This window comes from Lynx canadensis, chromosome E1, assembly GCF_007474595.2.
Source record: "Lynx canadensis isolate LIC74 chromosome E1, mLynCan4.pri.v2, whole genome shotgun sequence".
Classification (NCBI taxonomy): Eukaryota; Metazoa; Chordata; class Mammalia; order Carnivora; family Felidae; genus Lynx; species Lynx canadensis.
The window spans coordinates 2,839,116-2,866,476 of record NC_044316.2 but is presented as its reverse complement, the minus strand read 5'-3'; the positions used below and the strand labels follow the sequence as shown (position 1 = coordinate 2,866,476).

General features: G+C 52.8%; 2 protein-coding genes, 1 long non-coding RNA gene, 8 other non-coding genes and 1 pseudogene across 11 annotated transcripts; 7 read left to right on the top strand and 5 right to left on the bottom strand.

Moving 5' to 3' along the window:
• The first annotated feature begins 227 nt into the window (after positions 1–227).
• Positions 228–2,229, top strand: LOC115500405. Its single transcript, XR_003964527.1, has 2 exons — positions 228–941; positions 1,176–2,229. It is a non-coding gene; the product is annotated as an uncharacterized LOC115500405 (long non-coding RNA).
• On the top strand, positions 391–462 carry TRNAP-CGG. Its single transcript has one exon. It is a non-coding gene; the product is annotated as a tRNA-Pro (tRNA).
• TRNAD-GUC lies at positions 925–996 on the top strand. The gene has a single exon. It is a non-coding gene; the product is annotated as a tRNA-Asp (tRNA).
• On the bottom strand, positions 1,267–1,338 carry TRNAG-UCC. The gene has a single exon. It is a non-coding gene; the product is annotated as a tRNA-Gly (tRNA).
• On the top strand, positions 1,864–1,935 carry TRNAW-CCA. The gene has a single exon. It is a non-coding gene; the product is annotated as a tRNA-Trp (tRNA).
• Positions 2,230–10,157: 7,928 nt separating the features above from the next.
• AURKB (aurora kinase B) lies at positions 10,158–15,254 on the top strand. Its single transcript, XM_030294776.1, is given in 9 exon segments — positions 10,158–10,526; positions 12,607–12,709; positions 12,818–12,872; positions 13,070–13,261; positions 13,482–13,620; positions 13,741–13,889; positions 14,669–14,843; positions 14,986–15,001; positions 15,004–15,254. Coding segments are annotated over 9 exon segments (1,032 nt in total). The 5' UTR covers positions 10,158–10,478; the 3' UTR covers positions 15,159–15,254.
• Positions 15,255–15,759: 505 nt separating this feature from the next.
• On the top strand, positions 15,760–18,819 carry LOC115501295 (annotated as a pseudogene).
• A 3,094-nt stretch (positions 18,820–21,913) lies between these two features.
• Positions 21,914–24,277, top strand: BORCS6 (BLOC-1 related complex subunit 6). The gene is given in 4 exon segments (XM_030296237.2): positions 21,914–22,612; positions 22,615–22,748; positions 22,750–23,262; positions 23,264–24,277. Coding segments are annotated over 4 exon segments (1,068 nt in total). The 5' UTR covers positions 21,914–22,494; the 3' UTR covers positions 23,567–24,277.
• A 714-nt stretch (positions 24,278–24,991) lies between these two features.
• On the bottom strand, positions 24,992–25,065 carry TRNAI-AAU. The gene has a single exon. It is a non-coding gene; the product is annotated as a tRNA-Ile (tRNA).
• A 417-nt stretch (positions 25,066–25,482) lies between these two features.
• Positions 25,483–25,556, bottom strand: TRNAT-AGU. Its single transcript has one exon. It is a non-coding gene; the product is annotated as a tRNA-Thr (tRNA).
• A 264-nt stretch (positions 25,557–25,820) lies between these two features.
• On the bottom strand, positions 25,821–25,902 carry TRNAS-GCU. The gene has a single exon. It is a non-coding gene; the product is annotated as a tRNA-Ser (tRNA).
• Positions 25,903–26,326: 424 nt separating this feature from the next.
• Positions 26,327–26,398, bottom strand: TRNAW-CCA. Its single transcript has one exon. It is a non-coding gene; the product is annotated as a tRNA-Trp (tRNA).
• Positions 26,399–27,361: the final 963 nt, after the last annotated feature.

Sequence of the window (27,361 nt, the reverse complement as noted above, 5' to 3'; positions counted from 1 at the left end):
CGCCTATCTTTAAAGCTCTGCGCCAGAGGACTGGGTCCGAGGACGCCGGGAGCAGGCGGCAAGAGTTGAGCCCCCAGGTTATGGAGTGGCACCGAGACAATGACCACAGGGAAGCGGAAACTCGGGTGCTCAAGGCAGTCCCGGAGAGCCGCGCGGCGGTGGGGGGAGGCCGAGACCACTCCCTCCTACTTCCCCGACGTTATTTCCTGGGAGGAGTCGGCGTTCGCTGGCGGGAGCGGTGATTCCCGGACCCGGCTCGCGAGTCCGCGGCACCGGGCGGGTGGTCCCTGCGGGCGCGCCGGGGCCGCTCCCCCGCCGTGAGCCGTGGCCCTCGGACCGCGGCGAGCCTGGTACGACCTCTAAAGGCGTCCGCGAGCGCACTTACACGTCGGCTCGTTGGTCTAGGGGTATGATTCTCGCTTCGGGTGCGAGAGGTCCCGGGTTCAAATCCCGGACGAGCCCGGCTTCGGTTTTGGCGCGAAGGGCGAGTGCGGCCGGGGCCTGGCGAGCGGGAACGGCGCCCGGCGTGCAGGCGGATCCGCGACCCCGCCAAGCGAGCGGACAGCCTGGAACAGGTGCGCTGGGAGCTCTTTTGTTCTGTTCGCACACCCGGCGGCCGTAGGGAGCTCGCGGGGCACAGCCGGTCCAGGCCGGGGTGCGCAGGGCCGCGTGCGGACCCGGGCCAACCCCGCTCATTCTGGCGCGGCGGCTGGGGCTGTGCGTGACGTGGGGTGGACCCGAGTGGGGGCGGAACCTGTCGGAAGTCGGGTCTCCGCGGCCTCGCAGGCGGTCTGCTTCCCGAGTCGCTCAGTCGCCGTCAGGAGCTCTCGCAGGTTTGTCCCAGCGGCCGGAGGGAGCAAAGCCCCGGCCCAGGGCGCGCTGGGCACCAGATCCTCGAGTCGCAGAGCATGTTCTTCAGCTCCTTCCTCGTTAGTATAGTGGTGAGTATCCCCGCCTGTCACGCGGGAGACCGGGGTTCGATTCCCCGACGGGGAGAAGCGGGTCGCCTTTTGCCCTTTTCTCTTCTTCCTGTAACAAATCCCACTTGCAACCGAGCAACCGTCCTGGGGTGTGGGGTGGTGATTTTTTTTTTTTTTTTTTTTTTTTTTTTTAATAAGAGGAAAGAAAGGGAAGGAAGAAGGTAAAAGATAGTGGGTCCTCACTCGTTCTAAAAGCTCGGCGCGCAGCCCTCTGTGGTGGCCAGAGGATCCCGGCAGACCCCTGATCCCGGAGAGGGCGGCGAAAAGTTCTAAAACTGAAGGCTATTGCGTTGGCCGGGAATCGAACCCGGGTCAACTGCTTGGAAGGCAGCTATGCTCACCACTATACCACCAACGCCCGCTGGCGAACCTTGCTCCCGACGCTAGAACTTCCGAACGTGCGCAGGCGCGGGGCCTGCGAGAAGCCCCCTCCGAACTCGAGCGCAGGACGCACGTCAACGAAGCCGCGACCGAGGCGGCAGGTGGCACGCAGCCTACAGATGAGAAACCGAAGTTCAGAGTACCTATGTGAAGGGCTTTCGGAGTCACTGGGAGAGCCTCGGTTATATCTAAGACTTGTCTGGGGGCCAGGACTGCCGCGACACCGCGTGGGCTTTGTCACCCCCAGAAACAAGTCCCAAACGCACAGATCGCTTCTCTGTTGGGCGAACCCCACGTGTCGCAAGGTTGAAGAACTGAGCCTTGCGCCAAGCGCGCCTGAGCACATCTACCCACAGTAGGAGCTTTGATTCCTAGGTGTTCACTCCCGGCTCTCGAAAGGACTCGGACAGAACCTTCGGGGCCGGTCCTGAGGCTGTGGCTCCGCCCCTTATCGCTGACGATCGATCTGTTCACGAGATCCGTGCAGCCCCCGGCTCGGGGAGGCCTCGTGGCGCAACGGTAGCGCGTCTGACTCCAGATCAGAAGGTTGCGTGTTCAAATCACGTCGGGGTCACGAAAGCTTGCAATTTTAGATGTATGTTGATATTTTTCGGAGAAAGAAAGGGGGGAAAAAGATTTGTTTCTACATACGAAAAAAATACAAACCTCAGCGTTCCTGTGATTTTGCTTTTCCCAAAGTGTATGGATTTTCTCCTAAAATACAAATGTTGGAACGTCTATTGCAGCTTTCCAGTAGTGATCCTTTTAATCTCAGATATTTTAGGTATCCCAACACAAATTTTTCATGGGGAGCTATGAGTTCTTGTTCAGAAAATATACTTGGAACAATAAAGATTCTTTATTGGAAGGGATGTAGCAAGAATTGATAATTATTATAAGTAACAATTAATGAATTACAGAGATGTTCTCCAGGGGCGCCTGGGTGGCTTAGTCGGTTCGGCCTGCGACTTGAGCTCAGGTCATGATCTCGTGGTTTGTGAGTTGGAGCCCCGCTAGGGAATCTGTGCTGACAGCTCAGAGCCTGAATCCTGCTTCAGATTCTGTCTGCCCCTCCCCTGCTCATGCTCTGTCTCTCTCTGTCTCTTGATAATAAACATTAAAAAAAAGAGAGAGATGTTCTCCAGACTTCTCAGTGGTGACTAGAAGCCACCTGCATTTTTGCTGCTTCTGGTCTATTGGGGGACCAAAGAAATACAGGCCAGCCACTCTATAAGCCTTGTCTTTCCCAGCAGGCAATTCTTCCTGGACATCTCTTTCCTTAACAGTGTTTGTTTGAAAGTACCAGACCTGGGCTGAGCCAGCTCTGCACCCCGCACAGGGCAGACACCTGCACGATGTTTGGCCCTCCCCATCTGCTCCGCTCCCTGTCTGCTCTCCCGGTTCAGTGAACTGCATTTAATTCGTAAAGAACCTCTTGCTCTCATCCACTGGGGCCAGGTGATGCCTTAGTCATAATGATAGCTGACACTGAGGGCTTGCTGTGGGCCAGCCACGGAGCCAAGCGCTTCAGAGACCTTTCCTCAATTAATCCTGATAGCCAGCTTGCAAGGCTGTATAACCATGCCCATCTTAGAGCTGACACTCAGCAGGATTGATCCGTTTGCCAAGCAACACAGATTGCAAGTGGTGGGCTCAGAGGCAAACGCGTAATGCCCAAGCCCACAGGCTTTCTCCTGCATGGTGTTCCCTAAGAGCCCACCTGAGGAGTGACCAGGTAAGGTTAGTGGCCCCAGGGGAAGGGAGGATGACCTCGGAGTGTGGTTTATGGTCCAGAAGAGCCCTGGGATTAGGGATGGGATGTTTGTAGTCTAGAGACCAAATCCAGTCCACAGACATGTTTGGTGACTGATTTGCCAACATTGACAGCTCAGTCAATTTCACACGTAAATCTAGACTTTTTTTTTAAGTTTATTTATTTTAAGAGAGACAGAGAGGGGCGCCTGGGTGGCTCAGTCGGTTGGGCGTCCAACTTCGGCTCAGGTCATGATCCGAAATTCAAAAGATCCGTCCACACCTGGGGGCTACGCTTTCACATAGTAACAATCCACTAGAGCGGAGTCTTGCCTCTGTCTTTCAGACATGCCTTCCCTCTTTGACACACTCCCGATCACGGAAGCTGAGGTCCATCATACACCAACCTAGGGAAGATCCAAAAAACCTGGGGTTCGGAAAAAGCCTGGATTTTTGGCAGAAACAGGACAGTGAGTTCCCACCCTGACCCCTTTTGCTTCAGATACGTAGCACTGATAGATAAAATATAAAATATAGAGAACTAAAAGGCCATAGAAAGGCTTACAAATGAACAATTCAGTAGTCTGAATGCAAAACCTTGAACTGGGCTGATGAAGGAAATGGGATGCTGACTGGGGACAGAGAGGGAAGCCAGAGCCTCAGCGCTATCCTTGTATCAGAAAAGGAGGCTGTAAAACAAACCACCAACTCCCTGCCTGGAACCACAGGCCCGAAAGGGCAGGAGGACTCAGATGTGGCTCAAGACCAGAAACACGTCCAACTTTCCCTCTCCCCCATGATTGCATTTGAGATACCCTCAATATCACAGTGAGGCAGGAGCCCCCAAATTCCATGATAAGAACTGATTTTTTGACTGGGAGCGAGGAGGTAACAGCTATGGCCAGATTGTAGGTCAGGGAGCAATGTGTGACATGAAGAGAGAGAGAGAAAACAACAAAATGAAACACTCTTCTGGCCCAGATGACATTACAAACCCAAATCCCAAAACGTATGAAGAAGCATAACTGGAACAGAGACAATAATTGGAAGATATGAAAATAAGTCTACGGGGCAGTCCGGTAGAGAATTTAAAGTAAGTGTGACTGGGATATGTAAAAAGATAAATAACAAAATCAAATCATGAGACAAAAAGACAAAGATTCAATAAAGTCATATGGATAGGCAACTGACCAATTAGAAATCTCACACATGGATGACAGATGTAATAAAAGAAGTCTAGGTAGGGGTGCCTGGCTGGCTCAGTCGGTTAAGCCTCCGACTCTAGGTTTTGGCTCAGGTCATGATCTCGTGGTTTCCTGAGTTCAAGGTCCACATTGGGCTCTGCGCTGACAGTGCAGAGCCTGCTTGGAATTCTCTCTCTCTCTCCCTCTCTCTCTGCCCCTCCCCTACTCACACTGTCTCTGTCTCTCTCTCTCTTTTTTTTTTTTAACGTTTATTCATTTTTTGAGACAGAGAGAGAGACAGACCATGAATGGGGGAAGGTCAGAGAGAGAGGGAGACACAGAATCTGAAACAGGCTCCAGGCTCTGAGCTGTCAGCACAGAGCCTGATGCGGGGCTCGAACTCACGGACCGCGAGATCATGACCTGAGCCGAAGTTGGACGCCCAACCGACTGAGCCACCCAGGCGCCCCTCTCTGTCTCTCTTAAAATAAATAAACTTAAAAAAAAAAGTCTATCTTACATCTTAAGCTGGGAACAGTCTGAGAGAGATTTAGCTATTAAAAAAAAAAAAAAATAGAACTCAAGAATTTATCCAAAACACAGCACAGAACAGAGGGACGAGAAATTTCAAAAGCATGAAAAAACAAGCTAACTGATGTGGAAGATAGATTTAGAAGCTCTGATTACCTCCAGAGGAGTTTCAGAAAAAAGACAACAGAAAATAGTAAAGAAACAATATACATAGACTTACTTATTACATTTTTGCACTGAAGCTTCACCTGGATGCCTTTTATTTCACACACACACACACACACACACACACACACACCAGAAGCAAACAGGGAAAAATTGGTCAAGATTGAAATAATTGAATAGTAGTTATGCAGTTGCTTTAAAAAGTATTCCTGTGGGAATGCAAGCTGGTGCAGCCACTCTGGAAAACAGTATGGAGTTTCCTCAAAAAACTAAAAACAGAACTACCCTACAACCCAGCAATTGCACCACTAGGCATTTATCCACGGGATACAGGTGTGCTGTTTTGAAGGGACACATGCACCCCCATGTTTATAGCAGCCCTATCGACAATAGCCAAAGTATGGAAAGAGCCCAAATGTCCATCGATGGATGAATGGATAAAGAAGATGTGGTATATATATACAATGGAGTATTATTCGGCAATCAAAAAGAAGGAAATCTTGCCATTTGCAATACGTGGATGGAACTGGAGGGTATTACGCTACATGAAATTAGTCAGAGAAAGACAAAAATCATATGACTTCATTTATAGGAGAACTTTAGGAGACAAAACAGATGAACATAAGGGAAGGGAAACAAAAATAATATAAAAACAAGGAGGGGGACAAAACAGAAGAGACTCATAAATACGGAGAACAAACTGAGGGTTACTGGAGGGTGTGGGAGGGAGGATGCGCTAAATGGGGGAGGGGCATTAAGGAATCTACTCCTGAAATCATTGTTGCACCATATGCTAATTAATTTGGATGTAAATTTTAAAAAATAAAAAATTAAATTAAAAAAAAATAAAATCATAGCAGATAGCATGCAAAATAAAAGCTCATTTAAAGATCAGTTTTAGGGTTATCTGGGTGGCTCAGTTGGTTGGGCGTCCAACTTTGGGTCCGGTCATGGTCTCACAGTTTGTGCATTCAAGCCCTGCATCCAGCTTTGTGCTGACTCTGTGGAGACAGCTTAGGATTTGCTCTCTCCCTCTGTCTCTGCCCCTCCCCTTCTCTCTCTCTCTCTCTCTCTCTCTCTCTCCCCCCTCAAAAATAAACATTAAAAAATAATAATAAAGATCAATTTTACTTCTTGGTGTGAAAAAAAAAGTATTCCTGGTATTTGAAATATTTTGTAATCTTTTTTTTCCATATTTTTTTTGGTGGTAAAATACACTTACCATAAAATTTACCATCTTAACCATTTTAATGTGTACAACTCAGGGGGTTGTAGTATGGTTACACAGTTGTTCACCAATCACCACGATGTGATTACGGAATGTTTTCTTTTTTTATTATTTTTCATTTTTTTAAGTCTATTTGAGAGAAAGAAAGCACAAGTTGGGGAGGGGCAGAGAGAGAGGGTAGTGGAGAGAGAGAATCCCAAGCAGGCTCTACATGGTTGGTGGAGAGCCCGATGTGGGGCTCAAACTCTTGAACTGTGAGATCTTGAGCCTAAGTCCCCCACTTAACTGACTGAGCCACCCGGGCACCCCCAGAACATTTTCATCACTCTGAAAAGAAACCCCTGTAGCCATTGGCCATCCCTCCCCATTTCCCCTGCCCCCTTGGGAGTATTGGCCAGGCTCCCCCCAAACCAGCCCCTTCCAGATCCTTCTGAGTCTACTCCTCATTCCTGAAAGAGGCTTATTGGTTGATACTGAGAATTCGTGTCTTGACATTTCTTTGGGGGAGATTCCATTATGAGAAATACAAGGGACTAACATCTATGCATCCCGAGCGTCATAGTATCCCAGCCATCCTGCCCTGAACACATCCTGTCCCTTTGGAACACGATCCAATCCTGCCCCTTCCCAGTCTTGGGAAAATACGCCCCAGCAAGGAGGTCACTGACAACTCCCCCTCACTGACCTCTCCAGAAGCTCTGGGGTAAACAACAGGGATTTTGTTCACTAACTTGAACAGGCAGCTGATGGTTGCCTAGCCGATAGAACAGATAGTTTTTGTTTTGTTTTGTGGTTTATGAATAATGCAAATCCCGGTCCTGTGCTGGCCCCGTCAAATATTCCTGAAAGGCCAAATATCTTCTGGCAAAATGTGCGAGTGGGAGTTTAAAGACCGTGGAGGGACGGGGACACTGTACGGGATCGATCAGGCATATCCCACCCTTGCACTGCGTCTCCTGACACATTCCGGAAACATCTCCCTTTGCTAGGTCATGAGGAATAAAGGAGGCTGCAGGGGATAGAATTTTCACAAAGCTTTTCATTAGCTAGTCTCTCTAGGCCAAGTACGTTGATGAAGTCACTACAGTTGAGGTGGGCTCTCTCCCTGATCTCGGGAAGCGGGGTTAAGCTGACCCTAAGTAAAAACAATCCACCTCCAGAAGCAAAATTATTTTTTCACAAATGGCAGAGGGGTGCCCTTGGTTGCCAAATCTCTGGAGATACCTCATCACACACAGATCTCTGAACTTTTGTATTAACCATGGGCTCCCCGGAATGAAATTGCAAGCCACACAGCTTGTGACACACAGCTATTTCTACCCCCCAGCCCTTGGTGTTTTCACTGCAGTGGCTACGAGAGATACTCACTTTACCAGGATCCTTTGCAGTAGTCATGTGACACAGTTTGGGCCAAGGAGAAATCTATTGGGTACTTCTGGAAAGGCTTCTGCTTATCCTGATAAAAGGGGCACAGACCGTTGGCCGCCATCTTGCACTCATAAGGAACATGTGAAGACAATCACAGAAAGGCAATCCAGATCTCTAACAAAACAGCTACGTACTTGCTGACTTCTTGCTACGCAGGAGAAAATAGATCCCTATTGTTTGTGCCATTGTTAACTGGGCCTTCTGCATCTTGCAGCCAAAAGCATTAGGAAATGATCGAGAAACCCATAAGCACTTCTTGGATTTACATTTGGCTGAATTATATGAAACTGGTGTTTTTGTAGGTCAAGTGATTGACTCTCAACCGTTTCACGTCATTTATTCAAACTCTATGACTAAGAACCCTTGAGGCTGGGTCTGTAGATGTGTGTCCGTGAGTATTCTTTTGACCCCAAATAACCAAACCCTCAAGTCAATGCATTAGGGAAAGTGCAGAATAGGCGTCCAGAGGCTCAACAACATCATCAAAGTCTTGGGTTCTTCCCAGGCCTCTCTTCTGCCTTCTACGAGGTCAAGCTTCATTCTCAGGCTGCTTCCTTCAGGAGTACCACCAGCAGCAAGGTGTGCTTTGTGGAGAAAAGGAGTTCTGCCCAGCATTCTGGACAAGAATCCTAAAAGTCCCACTAACTGGGTCACTTGGGTCACACGCTTATCCCCCGAACCATGACCATGATTCTGGTCGTGGTGTAAATCAATCAGCATCCAATCCTGGGTTTGCGATGGTGTCAGCTTCCCTCTCAGATCCACAACATTTTGGGTGCTTTCTGGAAGTGGGAATGGCTAGGAGAATGGACACTGGCTAGGTAACCACGTTGTCCACAAGAGGTCTCCACCAAGTTGGAGATGAGGAGTTGGCAGAAACAGAAACCACTAGAGTGGAATCCGTAGACACTTGGTTGTTTCCATACCTGGGCTATTATAAATACTGCTCAGTGAACATGGGAATACAGATATTTTTTTGAATTTTGCCTTCCTTTTCTTTGGACAAATACTCAGAGATAGAATTGCCAGCCCCTATGGTAGTCCTATCTTCAAGTTTTTGATGACTCCGTGCTGTTTTCCACAGTGGCTGCACCAATTTACATTCCTACCAACCGTGCACAAGGGCTCCCTTTTCTCACATCCTCACCGGTGCTTGTCACTTCCCATCTTTTGGATGATAACCATTCGAACAGGTGTGAAGCTATGTCTCATTGTGGTTTTGATTTGCATTTCCTTGATGATTAATGATGTCAAGCATCTTTCTCGTCTTTCTTGGCCATCCGTATGTCTTCTTCGGAGAAACGTCTATTCCGATCTTCATCCCGTTTTTAAATCAGCTTGTTTTTTTGCTGTTAAAAAGTTGTATGAGTTCATTAGGTATTGGGGGTATCCGCCCCTTATCAGGTATACGCTTTGCAAATATTTTTTCCCATTCACCACCTTGCCTTTTCGTTTGTCGACGGTTTCCTTTGCAGAGGCCTTCAGTTTGCTGAAGTCACGCTTGTTTGTTTTTGCTCTTGCTTTTGACTGTGTTGTCAGAGTTAAAAAAGAAAAAAAATTATTGCCAAGACCTATGTCAAGAAACCTACAGCCTGTGTTTTCTTATAGGAGTCTTATGGTTTCAGGTCTTACGTTCCAGTCTTTAATTAATCACTTTTCAGTTCATTTTTGGGTCTAGTGTAAGAAAGTGATCCCAGTTTCGTTCTTTTGCTTGTGTACCTGTCCAGTTTTCCCAGCACCATTTATTGAGGAGACCGCCCTTTCCCCATTGTGTATTCTTGGCAACTTTTTCATAAATTAATTAACCATATATTTGTGAGTTTATTGCTGGGCTCTCTGCTCAGTCCCATCGATCTATGTGGCGGTGTTTATGCCAATACCTCGCTGTGTGAATTACTGTAGCTTTGTAATACAGCCTGAAATCTGGGAGCGTGATGTCTCTCACTAGCTTTGTTCTTTCTCCATTGCTTTGGCTAGTTGGATTCTTTGGCAGTTCCGTACAAATTTGCTACTGTTTTTTTTTTTTTTTTTCCTACTTCTGTAGACTATGTAACTGGAATTTTGATGGAGGTTGCATGGAATCTGTAGATTGTAGCGGGGGGAACAAGGGAGTTTGCTTCACAAACGGCGCTGGCATAATTAACTCCCCGTGTGTCCGAAACAAAGACCCTGGTCCCTACATACAGAAGGATACATCCCAGATACATTAACATTTTAAATTAAAGGAAAAAGATACGAGATCTTTTGACTCCCGGACAAGGCAAACTTTGCTCAGCCAGAACCCCAGCGATATTCCGCCTCTAACTTTGGGCCCCACCCGCTGCGTCACGGGGTGTCCAGCCAATGAGAATTGGGCATGGACAGCGCGCTCAGCCAATGGGGTCACGGCGGGAGATTTGAAAGGGCCTCAGCGGGGGGAGGGCCTGGCAGGTTCAGTCGTTTGCCCGGGGCCCGGAAGGTGGCCGTGCTCGGGCTCCAGGTGAGCCGGCTCCCTTTCGCGGGTCTTGCGCTGGGAGAGGCCAGGCGATCGGGCAGGTCGGGGGTCCGTTGGGCGGGCCCGCGCGCACCCGTGGGGCTGCTGGGAGCTCCAGGGTAGAGGGAGGGTCCCGAACTGGCGGTGCGCAGGGAGAGGGCGGGGGCGGCGAGACCAGCACCCCAGTGCGCCCCGATGAGCCAGCGAGCTGACCTGCTCCGTTTCACCGGCCCCAGGCCTGCGCTTCCGGCTAGATCGGTCCGATCCCTCCCTCTCTCGCTCCCTCTTTTTTTTCTGCTTCCTACAGCCCTGTTTCCCTTGTCTGCCCAGCTCTCCTCCCCCCTTTCCCTCCCAGGATGGCCCAGAAGGAGAACGCCTACCCCTGGCCCTACGGCCGGCAGACGGTAAGGGCTGTCCCACTTCCCCTCCCCCCACCCGCATGGAGCGTTCCTGCCTGGGGATTTGAGGTCCCGCGGGGGCCGGGGGCCGGGCGGAATCCTCCAAATCGCCCTCGGTTTTGCTCCGACGTCTGGGTCCCAAGAGTTTGCTGGCTGGAACCCGGTCCGGTCATTTGCAACTACATCCTATCAGGCGCTGCCAACTTGAATCTGACCCGCCTGCGAGGACCCTCTACAGGGTTGAGCCTCCTTGTCACGTATACATGCTATCTCGGCCGAGCAGACAGGTTCCGTGGTTCCCAACCCTTATCCCGAAATAATAGGCTAAATAGGAAATAGAAATAGACTCTGAACGGGTGTATGTAAGTTTAAAAGATTAATAATTTGGAGTCTGTTTTAACGACTGGTGTGAAGGAAAGATCTAAAGAGATTTATTTTCCAGTTGTCCTAAGACCTTTTCAGTGGCGAGTCTACTCTCTGATTTGAAATGCCACCTTTATTGTATGAAATGCCCCCCTGTATGTGGGTCTGTTTCTGGACCCTGTTTTGTTCAGCTTGCTCGTCTGTAACTTCTGTGCTCGTATCATTGCTCGGGAATGGGTTTTTAGGGCAGCAGGTTTTCTTCTTCTCTTGGCTAAGAACAAGGAAGGGGCTCTCGTAGGCTTTGCTCCCTCGTCGGTGGGGCTTGGGTATCCTGCAGCGTCCATCTATCCCCTTGCCCACCAGCTCGCATCCTCGTGGAGCACTTATCGAGGCTCTCAAGAATGGAGGCTGAGGGGCGCCTGGGCGGCCCAGTGGGTTAAGCGACCGATTCTTGGTTTCGGCTCAGGTCCTGATCTCACGGTTTCATGAGATCCAGTGCCACCTCGGGCTCTGCGGTGACAGTGTGGAGCCTGCTTGGGATTCTCCCTCTCCTTCTCTCTCTACCCCTCCCTTGCTCACGCTGTCTCTGTCTCTCCCAAAATAAATAAACTTAAAAGAAAAAAAAAAGAACGGAGACTGAAATAGAAACCACTGTCACGTCTACAGTGACAAAAAGCAGTTGTATATACTACTCTGAGAAATAGCAAGTGAGAAGTGGTCCGGGGGCATCAGAGTGGCCCTCGCTGCCTCCAGAGCCTCTTGTTGCAAAGGGGTAAATACTGGAATTTGTTGCAACATTCAAGACCTCCAGGACCTCATCTAAGCCTTATTAGACTGAGCTTTTTAGGGAGAGTGAGGGTGCCTCTGCCGATCCTTGAATTGGGGGCATTTGTTAACCTGCCCTCTACTGCCCGCTGGGATGGGAGCTGGTGTGAATGAGCATGGGGTTGCAGATGGACCGGACTGTAGAGGTTGGACAGTTTCGTGCCTGAGAATGTGGTGTGGGCCAGGGCCGAAGAGGTGAAATGTTCGGTGTTGGGGTGACTGAGTCCTTTTTAAAAACAAATTTTTTTTAATGTTTATTTTTGAGGAAGAGAGAGAGAGTGCGTGAGTGGGGGAGGGGGCAGAGAGAGAAAGAGAGAGAGAGACACACAGAATCCGAAGCAGGCTTGAGGCTCGGAGCTGTCAGCACCGAGCCCAATGCGGGGCTCGAACTCAGGAACCGTGAGATCATGACCCGAGCTGAAGTCGGATGCTTAACCGACAGGGCCATGGCGCCCCAAGTCCTTTGCTTCTTATCTCAGGCCACCTTAGGTTGCTTATTAAGAACCCATTTTGTGGGCTCCCCGGTGGCTCAGTCGGTGGACCATCTGACTCTTCATTTCCGTTCAGGTCATGCTGTCACGGTTCGTGGGATCGAGCCCCGCTTTGGGCTCTGTGCTGACAATGGAGAGCCTGGTTGGGATTCTCTCTCTCCCTATCTCTCTGCCCCTCCCCTGCTCTCTCAAAATAAATAAGCATAAAAAAAAAAAAGAACCTATTTTAATACAGAGCGATGAGCGGAGCTTTGGGAGTTTTGAGCAAAACTGTGGTCTCAGTGTTCCTCTTTGAACAGGTGGGTGGCTGGGTGACCCTCAGCAAGTACTGAAATGCTGCTGGTAGCACATTCCAAGCGGGTCCCTGGAACAAAGGCACCCTCAGAGCTCCCCCTGCTCCTTCTCAGACTCAGCCTGGCCTGAACACCCTGCCCCAGAGGGTCCTCCGGAAGGAGCCTGCCACCCCATCCGCGCTTGTCCTCATGAGCCGCTCCAACACCCAGCCCACAGGTAACCGGGACCCGGGAGAGGATTGAGCTGGGCGGACCAGGGTCTAGGGGGTGGGTGCAGGGATGAAGATATCAAAGGAGGGCCTCAACTCCCCTGTCGTTTGCTTAGCCGCCCCTGGCCAGAAGGTGGTAGAGAACAGCAGTGGGACCCCCAACTTCTCCATGTGAGTACCCAAGCCTTGGGGTGGCGGGGGAGGAGACAGGACAGCGAATAGGTAGGAAACGAGAGAGGTAGCCGCTCGGGGCAGGAGCGCCTGGTCCCTGCTCGACTCCCTCCGGAGGGAAACAGGGCTCAGGGAGTCCCCACCTCGGGGGGGCTGCCCGGCCGTCACTCGGCTGCCTTCCTCCCACTTCCAAGCAGGCGATCCTTCACCATCGATGACTTTGAGATTGGGCGTCCTCTGGGCAAAGGCAAGTTTGGCAACGTGTACCTGGCTCGGGAGAAGAAAAGCCATTTCATCGTGGCGCTCAAGGTCCTGTTCAAGTCTCAGATAGAAAAGGAGGGTGTGGAGCACCAGCTTCGCAGGGAGATCGAAATCCAGGCCCATCTGCAGTACGAGCCCCTGTGCGCCCACCCAAGCCCCTCCCTGCTCCTCCCTCCGCTCCCCTTTCCCCCCCCCCCCCCACCCCATCCAGACTGCCTCTTCCGCTGCCACTTAGCGCCCCGGAACTCCCACTCCCGAATGGGACCCCGGTTTGCCCCACGTGGCACTGTTGTCTTTCCCATTTCCTTCTGCCAGGGTGCAGCCTGAGTCCTCCCTTCCCTCCTCCAGGCATCCCAACATCCTGCGTCTCTACAACTATTTCTACGACCGCCGAAGGATCTACTTGATTCTGGAGTATGCCCCCCGGGGCGAGCTCTACAAGGAGCTGCAGAAGAGCCGCACTTTTGACGAGCAGCGAACAGCCACGGTCCGGGCGGGTGGGCGCCTGGGGCACCGGCAGGGGCCCGAGGCTGGGGGCCCCGCTGCTTGTAGCTTGAGGTCCAGCCTTGTCTGACGTCCTGTCATTGCCCCCACCCCCACCCCCCAGATCATGGAGGAGCTGGCAGACGCTCTGTTGTACTGCCACGGGAAGAAGGTGATTCACAGAGACATAAAGCCAGAGAATCTGCTCCTGGGGCTCCAGGGAGAGCTGAAGATCGCCGACTTTGGCTGGTCTGTGCATGCCCCCTCCCTGAGGTATGGTGGGCCAGGAGCCCTGCCCTAGGGGTGAATGGCTGGGGCGGTCAAAATAATACCACTGCAGAGCTCGTTACCTAGACACATGTGGGTTTGTCCTCCTGTCCGTAGAGACACAGCAATATCTTTCCAAGAATCGGAGACCCGCAATTTTGTTGCCCAGATTTCCTGCTGAATATGTTGGGACCCTCTTACCATGTGCTGAGGATGTTCCCACATCATCTGTGATGGCTCCATAGTATTGCACGATAGACATGGAACCTGATTTATTTCAGCAGGGCCATGCTTCCTGGACTTTTGACATGTCCCCAGTTTTTCCTTCATCCCCCGTTTTCCTTTACTTCTAAGATGAGCGTCGCCCTTAGATCTGATTATTTCCAGGTACATCCCCCTGTGTGCCATTCTACCTCTATTTTTTTTCGTAATGTTTATTTATTTATTTTGAGGTGTGGGGGGAGGGAGAGGCAGAGAGAGAGAGAGGGAGACACAGAGTCCGAAGCAGGCTCGCAGGCTCCGAGCTGTCAGCACAGAGCCTGACGCGGGGCTCGAACTCACGAACCGTGAGATCATGACCTGAGCCGAAGTTGGACGCTTAACCGACTGAGCCACCCAGGCGCCCCACTTTGGGTTGTACCTAGTCCTGCCCCCGGGGCCCTGTCAGAGTCTGGTTGAGACACCCCGCTGGCGCATGCTGGCGGTCGCTTGGCTGTCTGTCGAATGGCGGGGAAAAGAGAGGCCATCTTTATCTGGGGTCTCTTCCCCCTCCCCAATCCACCCAGGAGGAAGACGATGTGCGGCACCTTGGACTACCTGCCTCCAGAAATGATTGAAGGGCGCACGCACAACGAGAAGGTGGATCTGTGGTGCATCGGGGTCCTTTGCTATGAGCTGCTGGTGGGAAACCCGCCCTTCGAGAGCGCATCACACAATGAGACCTATCGGCGCATCGTCAAGGTAGGAGGGTGGGCCCCAGTGCCTGGCGGGGGCTTCGCGCAGAGGTCAGGGGCCGGCAGGGCCTGGGCCCTAGGTCATTGTCCAAGTGAACTGGGGTGGTCAGGGATAAACCTACTGGGCCCTTCTTCCTCTCCTTCTGCAGGTAGACCTGAAGTTCCCCCATCCGTGCCCACGGGAGCCCAGGACCTCATCTCCAAGCTGCTCAAGCATAACCCCTCCGAACGGCTGCCCTTGGCCCAGGTCTCAGCCCACCCTTGGGTCCGGGCCCACTCTCGGAGGGTGCTGCCTCCCTCCGCCCTTCAGTCTGTCCCGTGACTTGTCCCTGCCATTCATTCGGTTGTGTCTGTCTGTATGCCTGTATCTGTGTATTTGGAAGGAGGGGTACCCGGCCTGTTCCTCTGTCTGTCTTCTACCTCCGTTTTATTTAATAAAGGCTGAAGCTTTTTATACAGAAGCATTTCTATGGAAGCTTTTTATGGGGACGAGTTTAGACTTTCCCAGTAGAGACTGCTGTGGGGGCGTTCCCCTAGAGGGAGGGGATGGGGGCCAGGCAGGCCCTGCACCGACGTCCCCAGCCAGCAGCCACCCTCGTTCTGTTCCCAGCCACCCCCGTCATTTCTTCTCTGCTCTGGCCCCCAGGGCCTGGCCGCTGGGGCCTCAGATCCCCTCTGCTGCCCCTGAACATCACTTGCCTCTCCCCTCCTCCTCTTCTCTCAAATGCTGCCCCTCTAAGCCTTTCCTTCTGGTTCAGTCTCCACCAACCTAGGACCAACTGAACGTTGCTGTCCCTTAGAAGTTGTCTTTGTTTCGCCGCTCAAATCTGGTTACCTGGTCCACCGGAAGTTACCTGGTCCACCGGAAGTCACAAGGGTCGTGATGGGAGAGCCCACTTTTAACGTCCGTATTCGTGAACGCCATGCTACAGTGGTGTACCGATCCCTTTCCACAGCGCACACATTTATTTTCTGTGCATCTATAGATGCACAGAACTGGAACATGAACTCAGTGTTTTCTGCTACCATGTAGTCTAAGGGGAAAAAAGTTTCTTTCTTCGTCAGATTAAGGAAGGGTTTGGTTTTTGGTCTCCCGAACAGGTGTTGACTTTCATCAAATGCTTTTTCTGCCTCTGTTGGTTATTTGCTCTTTTGGTCAAGGCCAAGTATGTGAATAAATTTCCTTTTTTATACTTCATGTAGTTAAAAAAATTGTTTTTTAAAATCAGTGTTCTTATTTCGGGGGCACCTGGGTGGCTCAGTCGGTTGAGTGGCCGACATTGGCTCAGGTCATGATCTCATGGTTTGTGAGTTCGAGCCCCGTGTCAGGCTCTTGGCTGTCCGTGCCGAACCTGCTTTGGATCCTCTGTCTCTCTCTTGCTCTCTGCCCCTCCCCTGCTCTCTCTCTCTCTCTCTCTCTCTCAAAATCAAACATTTTGAAAAATAAATAAAATGATCGAATGATGTATAAGGCCTTTTTTTTTAATTTCTAGTTTCTCTCCCTTTAATTTTTTTTAATGTTTATTTATTTTTGAGAGAGAGAGAGAGAGAGAACGAGTGGGGGAGGGGCAAAGAGAGAGAGGGAGACACAGAATCCAAAGCAGGCTCCACACACTGGGAGATTGTGACCTGAGCTGAAGTCAGACGCTTAACCGACTGAGCCACCCAGGCGCCCCTCTCCCTTTTCTTCTCTGCCAACCCCACCCTTCCTGCGCCAGCGAAACCTGCCAGGTCCCGGCCCACCTTCCTGACAAGCTCGGCTCCTTTCACGCTAGTTCATCCCACCTCCTAGCTGTTCTGCCTGTTTCTATTCCCGGTGCATTCTCCCCATGGGAAGTTAGCGTACTTGGAATACAGTCCAACCTCGTTCCTCAACACGGTCATCTACCGATTTTCAACCCTGCCTACATGTCTTAGGATCACCTGGAGGGGCTTACAAAGAAAACAAAAACGCTCACACATCAGCCTAGCAAATTCAGGTTGAAGTGCCCTCGGTGGAGACCCAGACATCCATCTGTTTTACGAGTCTGAGTTGAGGGGTGCCTGGGTGGCTCAGTCGGTTAAGCATCCAACTCTCAATTTCGGTGCAGGGGATGACCTCACGTTTTCATGGGTTCCAGCCCCATGTTGGGCTCTGCACTGACCCTGCGTGGAGACTGCTTGGGATTCTCTCTCTCTCTCTCTCTCTCTCTCTCTCTCTCTTCCCCTGCCCCAGCTCCTGCTCTCACTGCCTCTTTCAGAATAAATAAACTTTAAAAAATTACCAAAAGCCCGAGTTGAAAACGACTCCAAGCTCATCTCCCAACTGCCCTCCCCCTTCCATCAGTCATTAATTGATTGATGGCCTCCTGGCTGCTCCTTGGCATTGCCAAGTTTGTTTCCACCTCCAGGCCTTTGCCCTTGCTCTTGCCTCTGTCTAGAATGCCACCCCGCAGCCTCCTTTGAGTAACGGGAACAATCTGTGTCACGACCTTTGGTCCGTGACGTTTGCTTTTCCAAGAGGCACCCTCTCCTTATTCATGAAAATTCCACCTGTTCCCGCGAGAGCCACCCCCTTATCCAAATGAGGGGAGAATAGGGCAAGTCTATATCCCACATAACGCTACATTCCACCCCTCAGCCCACTCGACAAACACCCTACTTGACAAACCCTACAAAGAACACAAGGGCCTGTGTCCGGGGGTGTCCTGGGGGGCGACAGCTGCCCTAGTTGATGTTGTTTTAAGTAAAGCTATCCTTACGCCGACTCCAGCTGATCTTGGAACGTTTGTTCTCTTTGGGCACTTGCTGATCGATCCCCTTACCTTTCCACTGAACAGACGACGACAGAAAAATGACAAGCCACCCCCCTCTTCTTTTGACGGGGGAGGATCTGGTGTCTTCCTGGTTTGCATTTCTGTGGGTGGTGCGGGCACTGGCAAGACCAATAAGAAGTGATCCGCTCCCTTCACCGTGGGGGGAGCTCTATGGAGGAACGAGCTTTCGCTTCTGGCCAGCACCCCTGAGTTCTAGTTCTTTCTCTACTGTTTTTAGTCATGTGACCTTGGCCGTGTTGTTCATTCTTTATGAGCATTTAAGATGGAAATAACAATCCTACCTTGCTGATAACAGTCTGTTCTCAAGTGCAGTCGTAACTAGATTTAAAAATCTAGTCTCTAGCGCATGGGTGGCTCAGTCAGTTAAGCATCGGGCTCTTGGTTTCGGTTGGGGTCACGATCTCGTGGTTGTGGGTTCGAGCCCTGCATGGGCTCTGTGCTGACCGTGTGGAGCCTGCTTGGGATTCTCTCTCTATCTCTCCCTCTCTGCCTCTCCCCTGCTGGCTCTCTCAAATTCCCACACACTGGCTGCATCCCAAGGAAGTGGCTTTCTATGTTTGGAATAGGTTGAAGAGAAAGGCCACATTTCCTCAGGGTCCCCGTACCTTAGTGAGCTCTGCAGAGTTCCAAACCCTGTCTGATCTTATCTGTGGCATCACGCTTTCTACCCAGATTTATATATTGTGCGCCTCAGCTGATCACGTGAATGGATGAGACTAGTAGTTGGGAAAGCTGTATGAGTGTCACACGCTGTCTCCTAATGATGTGGCTTGAAACAGAACTGGGTGTATTGGATCAGACTGACCAACTGACCTCTAATACCACGAAACTAGTTCCTGAGATAACCGGATGTGTGGCAGACATTCTGTGCCCACTGGGGACAGCTGAGGTCGACACAGATTGGCAGTAATCTGTCCCGAAGCACAAAGTGAGAAGTTTCTCGGGGCTACGTGGGTAGGGAACCGGCTGGTTGGGATCTGGAGGGACTATCAGTGGACACCCAGAAAGACCGTCAACCCCAAGCAGCAGCCCAGATACATACCCGCAGAGAACGTCACAGAGAAAACTGAGGTAAAAATCCGGGGATCCGATCAGATGCAGAGATGTGGATACAGAATAATGTACAAGAAAAGGACTAAAAGATTGGTTATTTTTGAGGCTCGATGAAATATAAAATTCAGAGGATTATGTTGGTTTGTATTGGATCTGCTGTTAATGTTGCATAACTTTCGATTAGTGTGTTTATCTTTATGAATACGACTACATACACGTGATTTCATTTTATTTTATTACTTTTTACATGGTTTCATTTTAAAAATGAAAAAAAAAGGGGCGCCTGGGTGGCGCAGTCGGTTAAAGCGTCCGACTTCAGCCAGGTCACGATCTCGCGGTCCGTGAGTTCGAGCCCCGCGTCGGGCTCTGGGCTGACGGCTCAGAGCCTGGAGCCCTGTCTCCAATTCTGTGTCTCCCTCTCTCTCTCTGCCCCTCCCCCATTCATGCTCTGTCTCTCTGTCCCAAAATTTTTGAAAAAAAAAAAATTAAAAAAATAAATGAAAAAAAAAAAAAAAAGAATTGACAGAGGGGTGCCTGGGTGGCTCAGTGCAGTTAAGCATCCGACTTGGCTCAGGGTCATGATCAAACAGTTCATGAGTTCAAGCCCCGCGGGTTTCTGTGCTGATGCCTGGAGCTTGCCTTGGATTCTGTGTCCCCCTCTCTCTCTGTTCCTCCCTCTCTCACACTCTGTTTCTCTCTCCTCAAAAATAAATACACATTAAAAAATTAAAAAATAAAAATCTTTAAAAAAGATTAACAGAGAGCGATAGAACATAAGATGGAAAGAACCAGGGTCCTCGGTTGGTTTTGTGGAGTTACTCAATTTACTGACCCTGGAGTCCTCGGCCACCTTCCCGTTATATATATATATCTTTGGCTGATTTGCTTGTAAGATCAAGGGCTATTAACAATTTGTCATACACTTGGCCGATATTTTTTCCCTCTCTGCAATTCGTCTTTTAATGTAGTTTATGGGTGGTTTTCTATCTTGGAATTTCTAGTATTATATTGTCAAGTCTTGTCATCTGTTTCCTTTATGGTATCTGACTTTTGGTCTTACTTAAAAAAGCTTCACTGGGGGTGCCTGTGAGGTGCACTCGGTTGAGCATCAGATTCTTGATCTTGGCTGGGGTCATGATCTTACAGTTCGTGAGTTCAAGCCCTGCTTGAACTCGGTGCTGATGGTGTGGAGCCTGCTTGGGATTCTCTCTCTCTCCCCTCTCTCTCTGCCCCTCCCCTGCTCGTTTCCCTCACTCTCTATCAAAATAAATGAATAAACTGAAAAAAAAAAAAAAATGGACATGGGCTGGATTTGGCCCATGGGCCATACCTCGCTGGCCCCTAATGTACATCCTGTGGGTGCTCCCCCACGGCCCTGCCCTCTCCCCCATTGTGTTAGCGGCCAGATTTGGAGGCAACTGACCTGCCCCCTAGCTCTAGAGCATAACTGTTTTAAAACCTAAAAAGTTGATTCTTGTCATCTTGTTAGAGTGATTGCTCCTGGATACTCATCCCTAAGTCAATCACACCCCGGCCAGTGTGACTGAGTTGATACCTGAACCAGTTCAGGCCAATGAGTTGCAAAGGGAGATTAACTGGTGCTTTGGGGAAAGATGCACCCTTCTTCTTGTGGGAGGCCTACTGGACGCTGTTCCTTTCTCCCCTTCTGGAAGATGTGGGAGCCTATCATTCAGTGTTCCTGGTTGCATGAAACAAAAATAATTCGGTGGCAATTGAAGCCAAATGGACTTTATTATGAGGGTCCTGGTAGTTCACAACTCTATAGGAGCAGTAGGAATCTCTAGAAGGAAGAGGCTTGGATCTGAACACCAGGAAAATTCCACTGCTGTAGACCACAGTGAGCCGGAGCCGTGTGCCCGAAGCGGAGACACTTGACATCTCAAGCGTTGCTTGACATCTCAGCCTCTGTAGCGGGAGGCGGGCTCTGCCTGATGAGGTGGGAGAGTCCTTAAACACTGAGATTCGGATCTTGGGAGAACCAAAAAAGGTTGACAAATGACCCTGTCATGGACTGAAGGTTTTTGTCCATCCCAAAATTCATGTGTTGAGGTGCCATCCCCCCAGTGCGATGGTATTTGGAGGCGGGGCCTTTGGAGATAATTAGGGTTTCGACGAGGTCTAAGGGGGCGGAGTCCTTATGATAGGATTAGTGCCTTATAAGAAGTTGAGAACTAGCTCTCTTTGCGGTGTGAGATGCCTGGGGAAGACAGGAAGAGGGAACCCAATCAGCTGGCGTCCTCGACTTCCCAGACTCTAGAAGTGTCAGACGTAATGTTTGTTGTATAAGACACCTGGTTTATGGCATTTTGTTATAGGAGCCCAAAGAGACTAGTACACCTCTGAAGAATGACAAACACAAGCCATGTGCCACCATGAGGAAGCGAACTTGGAATAAGGCTGCCCCAGAGACTGAAACCAGGTCCTTTGTGACATCTTTAGCCCATTGGATTCAGGCTTCTCTGATGCACACTCTGTCTTGAGACCATTATTGCACGACACAGCACAGTCCCCTTCTTTTAATGTTGTTGTTGGTTCGATTTGCATTTTTTTCTATCACTTGCTGAACAAAGAACCCCTGCCTGATGAGGGGTAAAGGGAAGACGGGGGTGGGTGGGGGGGGGGTGGCGGTAACAGTCCCAGAGAGGGGGAAGAAGCCTAGAGTAGACCATTGGGCTGATGGTTTATTAACAGGCCTCTGGGTGCATTGACAGAAACACATCTTGAATGTGTTCAAGTCACAAAGGGGAAATTAATGGTTTGGGGTCATTTACTGAATACATCTTTATGAAGCACCTACCATATGCTGGGCACCGCGCTAAGCACTGAGGATACAGATCAAAACAGACAAAATAACCTTACCCGCACGGAGCTTACATGAGCAAATAAACAAACACAGAGTGTGTTAGATGGCAATGAGGGCTATACGCAAAAGGAAGGGAAGGGAAATAGGGAGTTGCTGGGGAAAGTGACTGCAGTTTTAAACAGGTGGTCAGGGAGTTATTTGAATAAGGGTGGTATTTGAATAAGGAAGGAGGTTGAAATTTTCATGCTGAGCCATTCATTTATTAAATATTTTACCTCGTGGCAAAATCACACACCATCCTCCAAGCAGAGAGATCTCATACGTGGAGGAGCCGGAGACAGCGAACAGTGTCAGAAGCACAGGAAAGCCCGTAAGCCGGCTTCGTTGTCCATCGGGAGTCGCTCTGGCCAGTTCCTGTGCCAGGTCTGTGAGCCGAGGATGATGCAACGGACCATCCGAGTTCTGCTGAGGATTCTGGTTTCATCCCTCCTGATGGACCAAGCGTGGTTCAATCCCGATGGTCCAAGCAGGACAGACTCTTTTCGTCCCCCACAAACTCTCTAAGGGGTCGCATCTCTGGTGCCCACTCGGTGGGTCAGCAAAGCAACAAATGTGGGCGTGACAGTTGTGGGTGGAAAGAGTCTGAGCCGGGCCCCGTAGGACTCGCGTATTTTGGAACCTTGATCTTTAAGATTTGCCCCGCCTCCTCTCGAAGGGGCGGAGCGACGAGGGCAGCTGTCACCGCCTTCGCACCACCCGCCGGCTCTCACGTGGGTTGGGCCGCTCAGTAACAGCTCTTCTTCCGGGACTTCCTGGTCGCCGCGACCAATCAGAGTGCTCTTCCTGTCCTGACCATTGTCAGCCGGCTGCCAATCGCGCGCCTCTACCAACGCCCCTTAAAGGCGCCGCCGACGCCGCCTGAGCCGGGGCTGATCAGTTTCTCGGTTCCTGCCCCCAACTGCGGCATGGAGTCGTCCCAGGGGCGGCCTGGGCCCGAGGCGGACCTCCCGGCTGTAGGGGAGCAGCAAGCCGTGATCTTCGGCGGCGGGCCGGGCCGAACCCCCTCTGAGCCGCCCTCAGGCCTCCCGCGTCTGGGCAGGATAGGCGGAAGGCCGAGAACGTTGAGGGCGCGAGCCGCCACCCGGGGCGTCCCCGAAGACTTCCAGCCGCGGCGCCGTCCACCCGGGCCGAGCGGGAGGCTCGGGACGACGAGCCCGGCCGCGGAGGGGACGCGGTCCGGGCCGGGTAGCCGCCGGGGGGCGCCGGGCCCTGAGCCCGACCCCCACGGGTCCTCCCGGCTGAAGGACCCGGAGCCACCGGAGGACGAGCTTGCATCCGAGAGCGGCTGCCGTCGAGGGAGCCCGGGAGGCAGCGGGATGGAGGTGGAGCCGCAGGAGGAAGACGAGGAGGCGGCGGCGGCGGCTGGCAGGGCTGGCCGCTCGTTCTCCAGCCGCCTTCAGGACAGCCGCAGCCTGGACGGGCTGAGCGGGGCGTGCGGCGGTACCGGGTCCGCAGGGGGTGCCGAGCCCGGCGCGGGCGGCGGGCGCCGCGCCACCATCTCCAGCCCCCTGGAGCTCGAAGGCACCGTGAGCCGCCATGGCGACCTCACCCACTTCGTCGCCAACAACCTGCAGCTCAAGATTCGTCTGAGCGGCGCCCCTCAGCCCCCGCCCCCTGCCCCTGCGCGGCCCTGCGCGGCGCCCGCACCGACTCCCGCCATTCCTCCCATCGACCCCCGACGTGCTGCGGGACCTGGAGCGGCTGAGTCGGGAGCTGGGCGGCAGGGTGGACCGTCTGCTGCGCGGGCTGGGTGGCGCGGTGCAGGAGCTGACGGCGCTGAGCGTGGGCTGCATCCAGACGTACCGCGACGCCGTGGACTCCCTAGGCGAAGCCGTGGACATGAGCATCAAGGGCATGTACACCCTGCTGGCCCGCTGTGAGGAGCTGGAGCGGGCGCTACAGCCAGTTCAGGGGCTGGCGCGCCAAGTCCGGGATATCCGACGCACCCTGGAGGTGTTGGAGGCCCTGTGCAAGTGACCGGGAGGGCAGGACAGGGCCGGCCAAGCCGGGGCCCAGCAGGATCCTAAGGACTCAAGGAGCCCTGGTGGGAACTGCCCGCCGGGGGGAGGCCTATATACTGGAGGCTCTTCCAGATGCATTTAGCAGGCCTGCGACCACTCGCTGGGCCTTATTCAGGTGTATGTGGGGAAGGTCTGAAGCCTTCCCCGGTGGGAGGGGATGATGCTCTGCTTCTGTTAAGTTGGCCATCTGTAGCTACCTTGTTCTCAGCTCTCTTCTCCAGCTAGAGCACCGTCTCCGGGAACCCAGGGCTTTGGGTGTCGGCTTGGGAGACGTGACTGCCATATGTGGTCCAGGAAGGAGAACAGAGGAGGCCCCAGCCCCCACTGTGGCCACCCTGATTCCCGTGGTCACATCTCAGGTGCCAGGGGCTGTGGGAGGTTGAGCGGTCCTTGGCCACACACCATGCAGACACGGATGCACATCCGCAGATGGGTAACCCCCTGCTTCTGCCCTCTGGCCCCCTACCATCCCACCTCCCCAGCCAGACCCGGGGTGGAGCTAGACGGAATGCATCGCATGGTAGAGGGGGGTGAGGTGGGAGGGGTCTCGCTGCTCTCAGGGTTCAGGCAGAATTGTTGCTGGTTTTGAAGCCCACCTATTGTGGAGTGTTCTAATCAGCTTTGGCTTTCTGAGTTTTTGTGGAATTAAAGTCCTGCTGCTAAGGCTCAGGTGTGTTTGTGTGGGCTCACAGGGGTGATAAGCTGAAGGAACGGGGATGAGGGTCGGTCTTTTTCACGGAGCTCTCCTGGCAGATGCTGGGAGAGGGGCGGGGGTCCCAGGCTACCTGGGCAAGGGTATGGCTCCTGCTCTTAGGCAGCCCTGCCTTCTGGGGAGATGTGCAAGACACAGACATGGGCTCAGAGATCCATTAAAGCAGAAACACAAGCAGGGTGCCCCACTATCTGTCAGGGTCCTCTTAAATCTTGAAGCGGGACCTTAGGTCTGTAGGGAAGGGGTCCTCTTAGATCTTGAAGCGGACAGGCAAGGACTGGGTGACCTCTTGGCTGGGAAGACTGCAAACACCTGTTACCTCCATTCCTGACCCCGTTTCCCACATGCTGCTGCTCAGTGTCCTATTTGCCCCAACCTCTCCAAGCCTTCTGTTCACAGTTCATATAGTAAGATCCCGGAGCCCCCAGGTTATGGGCAGGAGAGTTACAAATAGAGATATAAGAAAAAAACTCCAGTTTTATGAAACTTTCCTCCTCCCCCGCCCCCCAAGGCAATAGCATCTTGGATTGAATCTCATTACGTTTCTATTTTGGGTGTGAAAGTTCTGGGATTCAAAACGTTGCTCTGCAAACCTTCCCCCGGTAACAAGAAATTACCAGTACGAAGTTTTACGGAGAGGGGAGGAAAGGAAAAGAGAGGAACCGCTTCTGGCCCGTACGGGGATCGAACCCGCGACCTTGGCGTTATTAGCACCACGCTCTAACCAACTGAGCTAACCGGCCAGCTGGTGCTAGTGCCTCAAACTGGAACCTTGTAAAATTCATATCGTTGGTCCGTCCTGTCTGTAGGAAAATTTGAAAATGGGTAGGATCATTTGGGGGGACGTGAAAACGATATTAACAGAATCACCAGGCACTTCGGGAAGCGACAGCAAGGCGCAGCACGGGTGACGGGTAAATACAGATGCCACTCCCTGCTCGGCAGCAGGTCGGGATGTGCATAGGGAGCCCGCGATGGACAGCGCGCACCTAGTGGTGTCCGCCATCCCAACCAGAAACGTCAGAGGCGGAAAGCGCCGCCCAAAGCCTCCCGGTGGATTCCCGGGCAGACGGTGGTGGACCTGGGAGGGTGGGGAGTGGGGGGGTGGAATTGCACAGGCAGGATGTCCTGAGACACCTTGCAAAAGCAGTAGGCTATGGAGGCACCGCTGGGATTCGAACCCAGGATCTCCTGTTTACTAGACAGGCGCTTTAACCAACTAAGCCACGGCGCCCACCGCCCGGTACCTGGCACCTTCTTTCCTTGGCCAGGTCAGCTCCACGGCAGGTGCGCGACAGGTTCGTGGCAGGTGCCTAGACGCCCCTTGGCACCAACCTCTGGCTGTTCTGTTAAACGGAGTAGAAGGGACGAAAACCAAGGCTGAGGACAAACGAACAAGTCGCAGGGGTGACGTGGAAATTGAGTCGGGGCGGGTAGGAGGTAACAAGAGAAATTCTTGAGATTACAAAACTGAACCCCGGCTGCGACAGCCGCACGCCGACGAGGATGGGATTCGAACCCACGCGTGCAGAGCACAATGGATTAGCAGTCCATCGCCTTAACCACTCGGCCACCTCGTCTGCGAAGTTGCGGCTTCCGCTCTTCTCTCTGGGGCCTGAACTCGTCCTCCCGCGCGCGGGGCCCACCCACGTGGCCGAGGGAGCGCGCGCCCGGGGAACCGGCGCAGCCCCGCGAGCACGACTCACAGGGCGACCGCCAGCCGAACGACCTTCTCTCCCGCGCGCCGAACCGAGGGCCCCGCCGCGCGCGCCCGTCCGCCGGAGCCCGGCCACGCGCCCAGGCTCTGGGTCCCCGGATCTGCGCGCACGAGCCCGCGAGATCTGGGCTCCCCCGACGGGGCGGCTCGGGACTGGGCGCCAGGAGCCCTCCTCTCCCGGCCCCCACGAGGTGCCGCTTCAGCCTGGGCGCTGGGGCTCCGGGGTAGTGAGTCACGACGGGGGAGGCGAATAAATAAAAGTGGTGGAAGCCTCGGCGAAAAGGAGCTGACCCCGACGTGATTTGAACACGCAACCTTCTGATCTGGAGTCAGACGCGCTACCGTTGCGCCACGAGGTCGGCCGGCCAAAGAGGTGGACAGGTCTCCCCATGGCCACTTGGCGGCTGGCCGGGGACCCGGCGATTGGGGACTGAGAGCGGGGACCCCCCCCCCTTCCTCCCGCCCAGAGCTTCTAAACTCCGGTGGCGTTGATGCCTGCGCCGTCCCGGCGCCAGCTTCGTGAGACCTGCGGGGACCCGGCGCGCCCGGCAGGGCAGCGGTCGTCCTGCGGGCGAGCAGGTGGCCGCGAGCTGTCACCGGGGACCCCCCCCCCCTTCCCCCGCCCGCCCACAGCCCAGCGGAGACGGACGTGCGAAGAATCCCGTAGAAAGCCGGACGCCTGGCGGAGCGTGAGGGAGCGCTGCCGGAGCCCCGGCACCTGGTGGGTGAGACGAACTCCTGCAAGCCTGCGTCTCTTCCTGGGTGCACCTTACCGTCGTCTGCGGGGCCTTCCGGCGCGGCCCCAGCCCCAGGCTCGGAGGTCTGATTTAAAAGTCCAGAGCAGAGCCCCAGCTTCCGTAATTGTGTCACTTGTTACAGTGTTGGGGAATAATTTACATGCAGTGAAACACGCAGATCAGAAGTGTGTGTTCTGATCAGTTTTAGTAAATTCAACCCACAAACCATTTAAGATGTAGGATGTAGGACATTTCCTCCACCCCCAGAAAGTTCTTCCCCGGTCCCTTCCCAGGGGCAACCACTGTTCTGATTTCCATCATCATAAACATCAGTATGTTTTAGAGCTCTCCAGGTGAGAAAGAGCTGGGAACTTCTAGAGAGGGGTACCGGAAGCTAGCAGAGCCCGCCCCCCCATTTGCCTCTTGACAGAGGAGAGGGGTTCAACAGGCCGACATGGCAAAAGAGGTCATGCTGTGTCTCACTCTCTCCTTTCCAAGTCAAATGTCTGCACATTGGGCACAGTGGCTCTTCTGAAAGTCACAGGGACCACAGTGATGTCAAAGCCCATGGACGTTTCTAGGGCC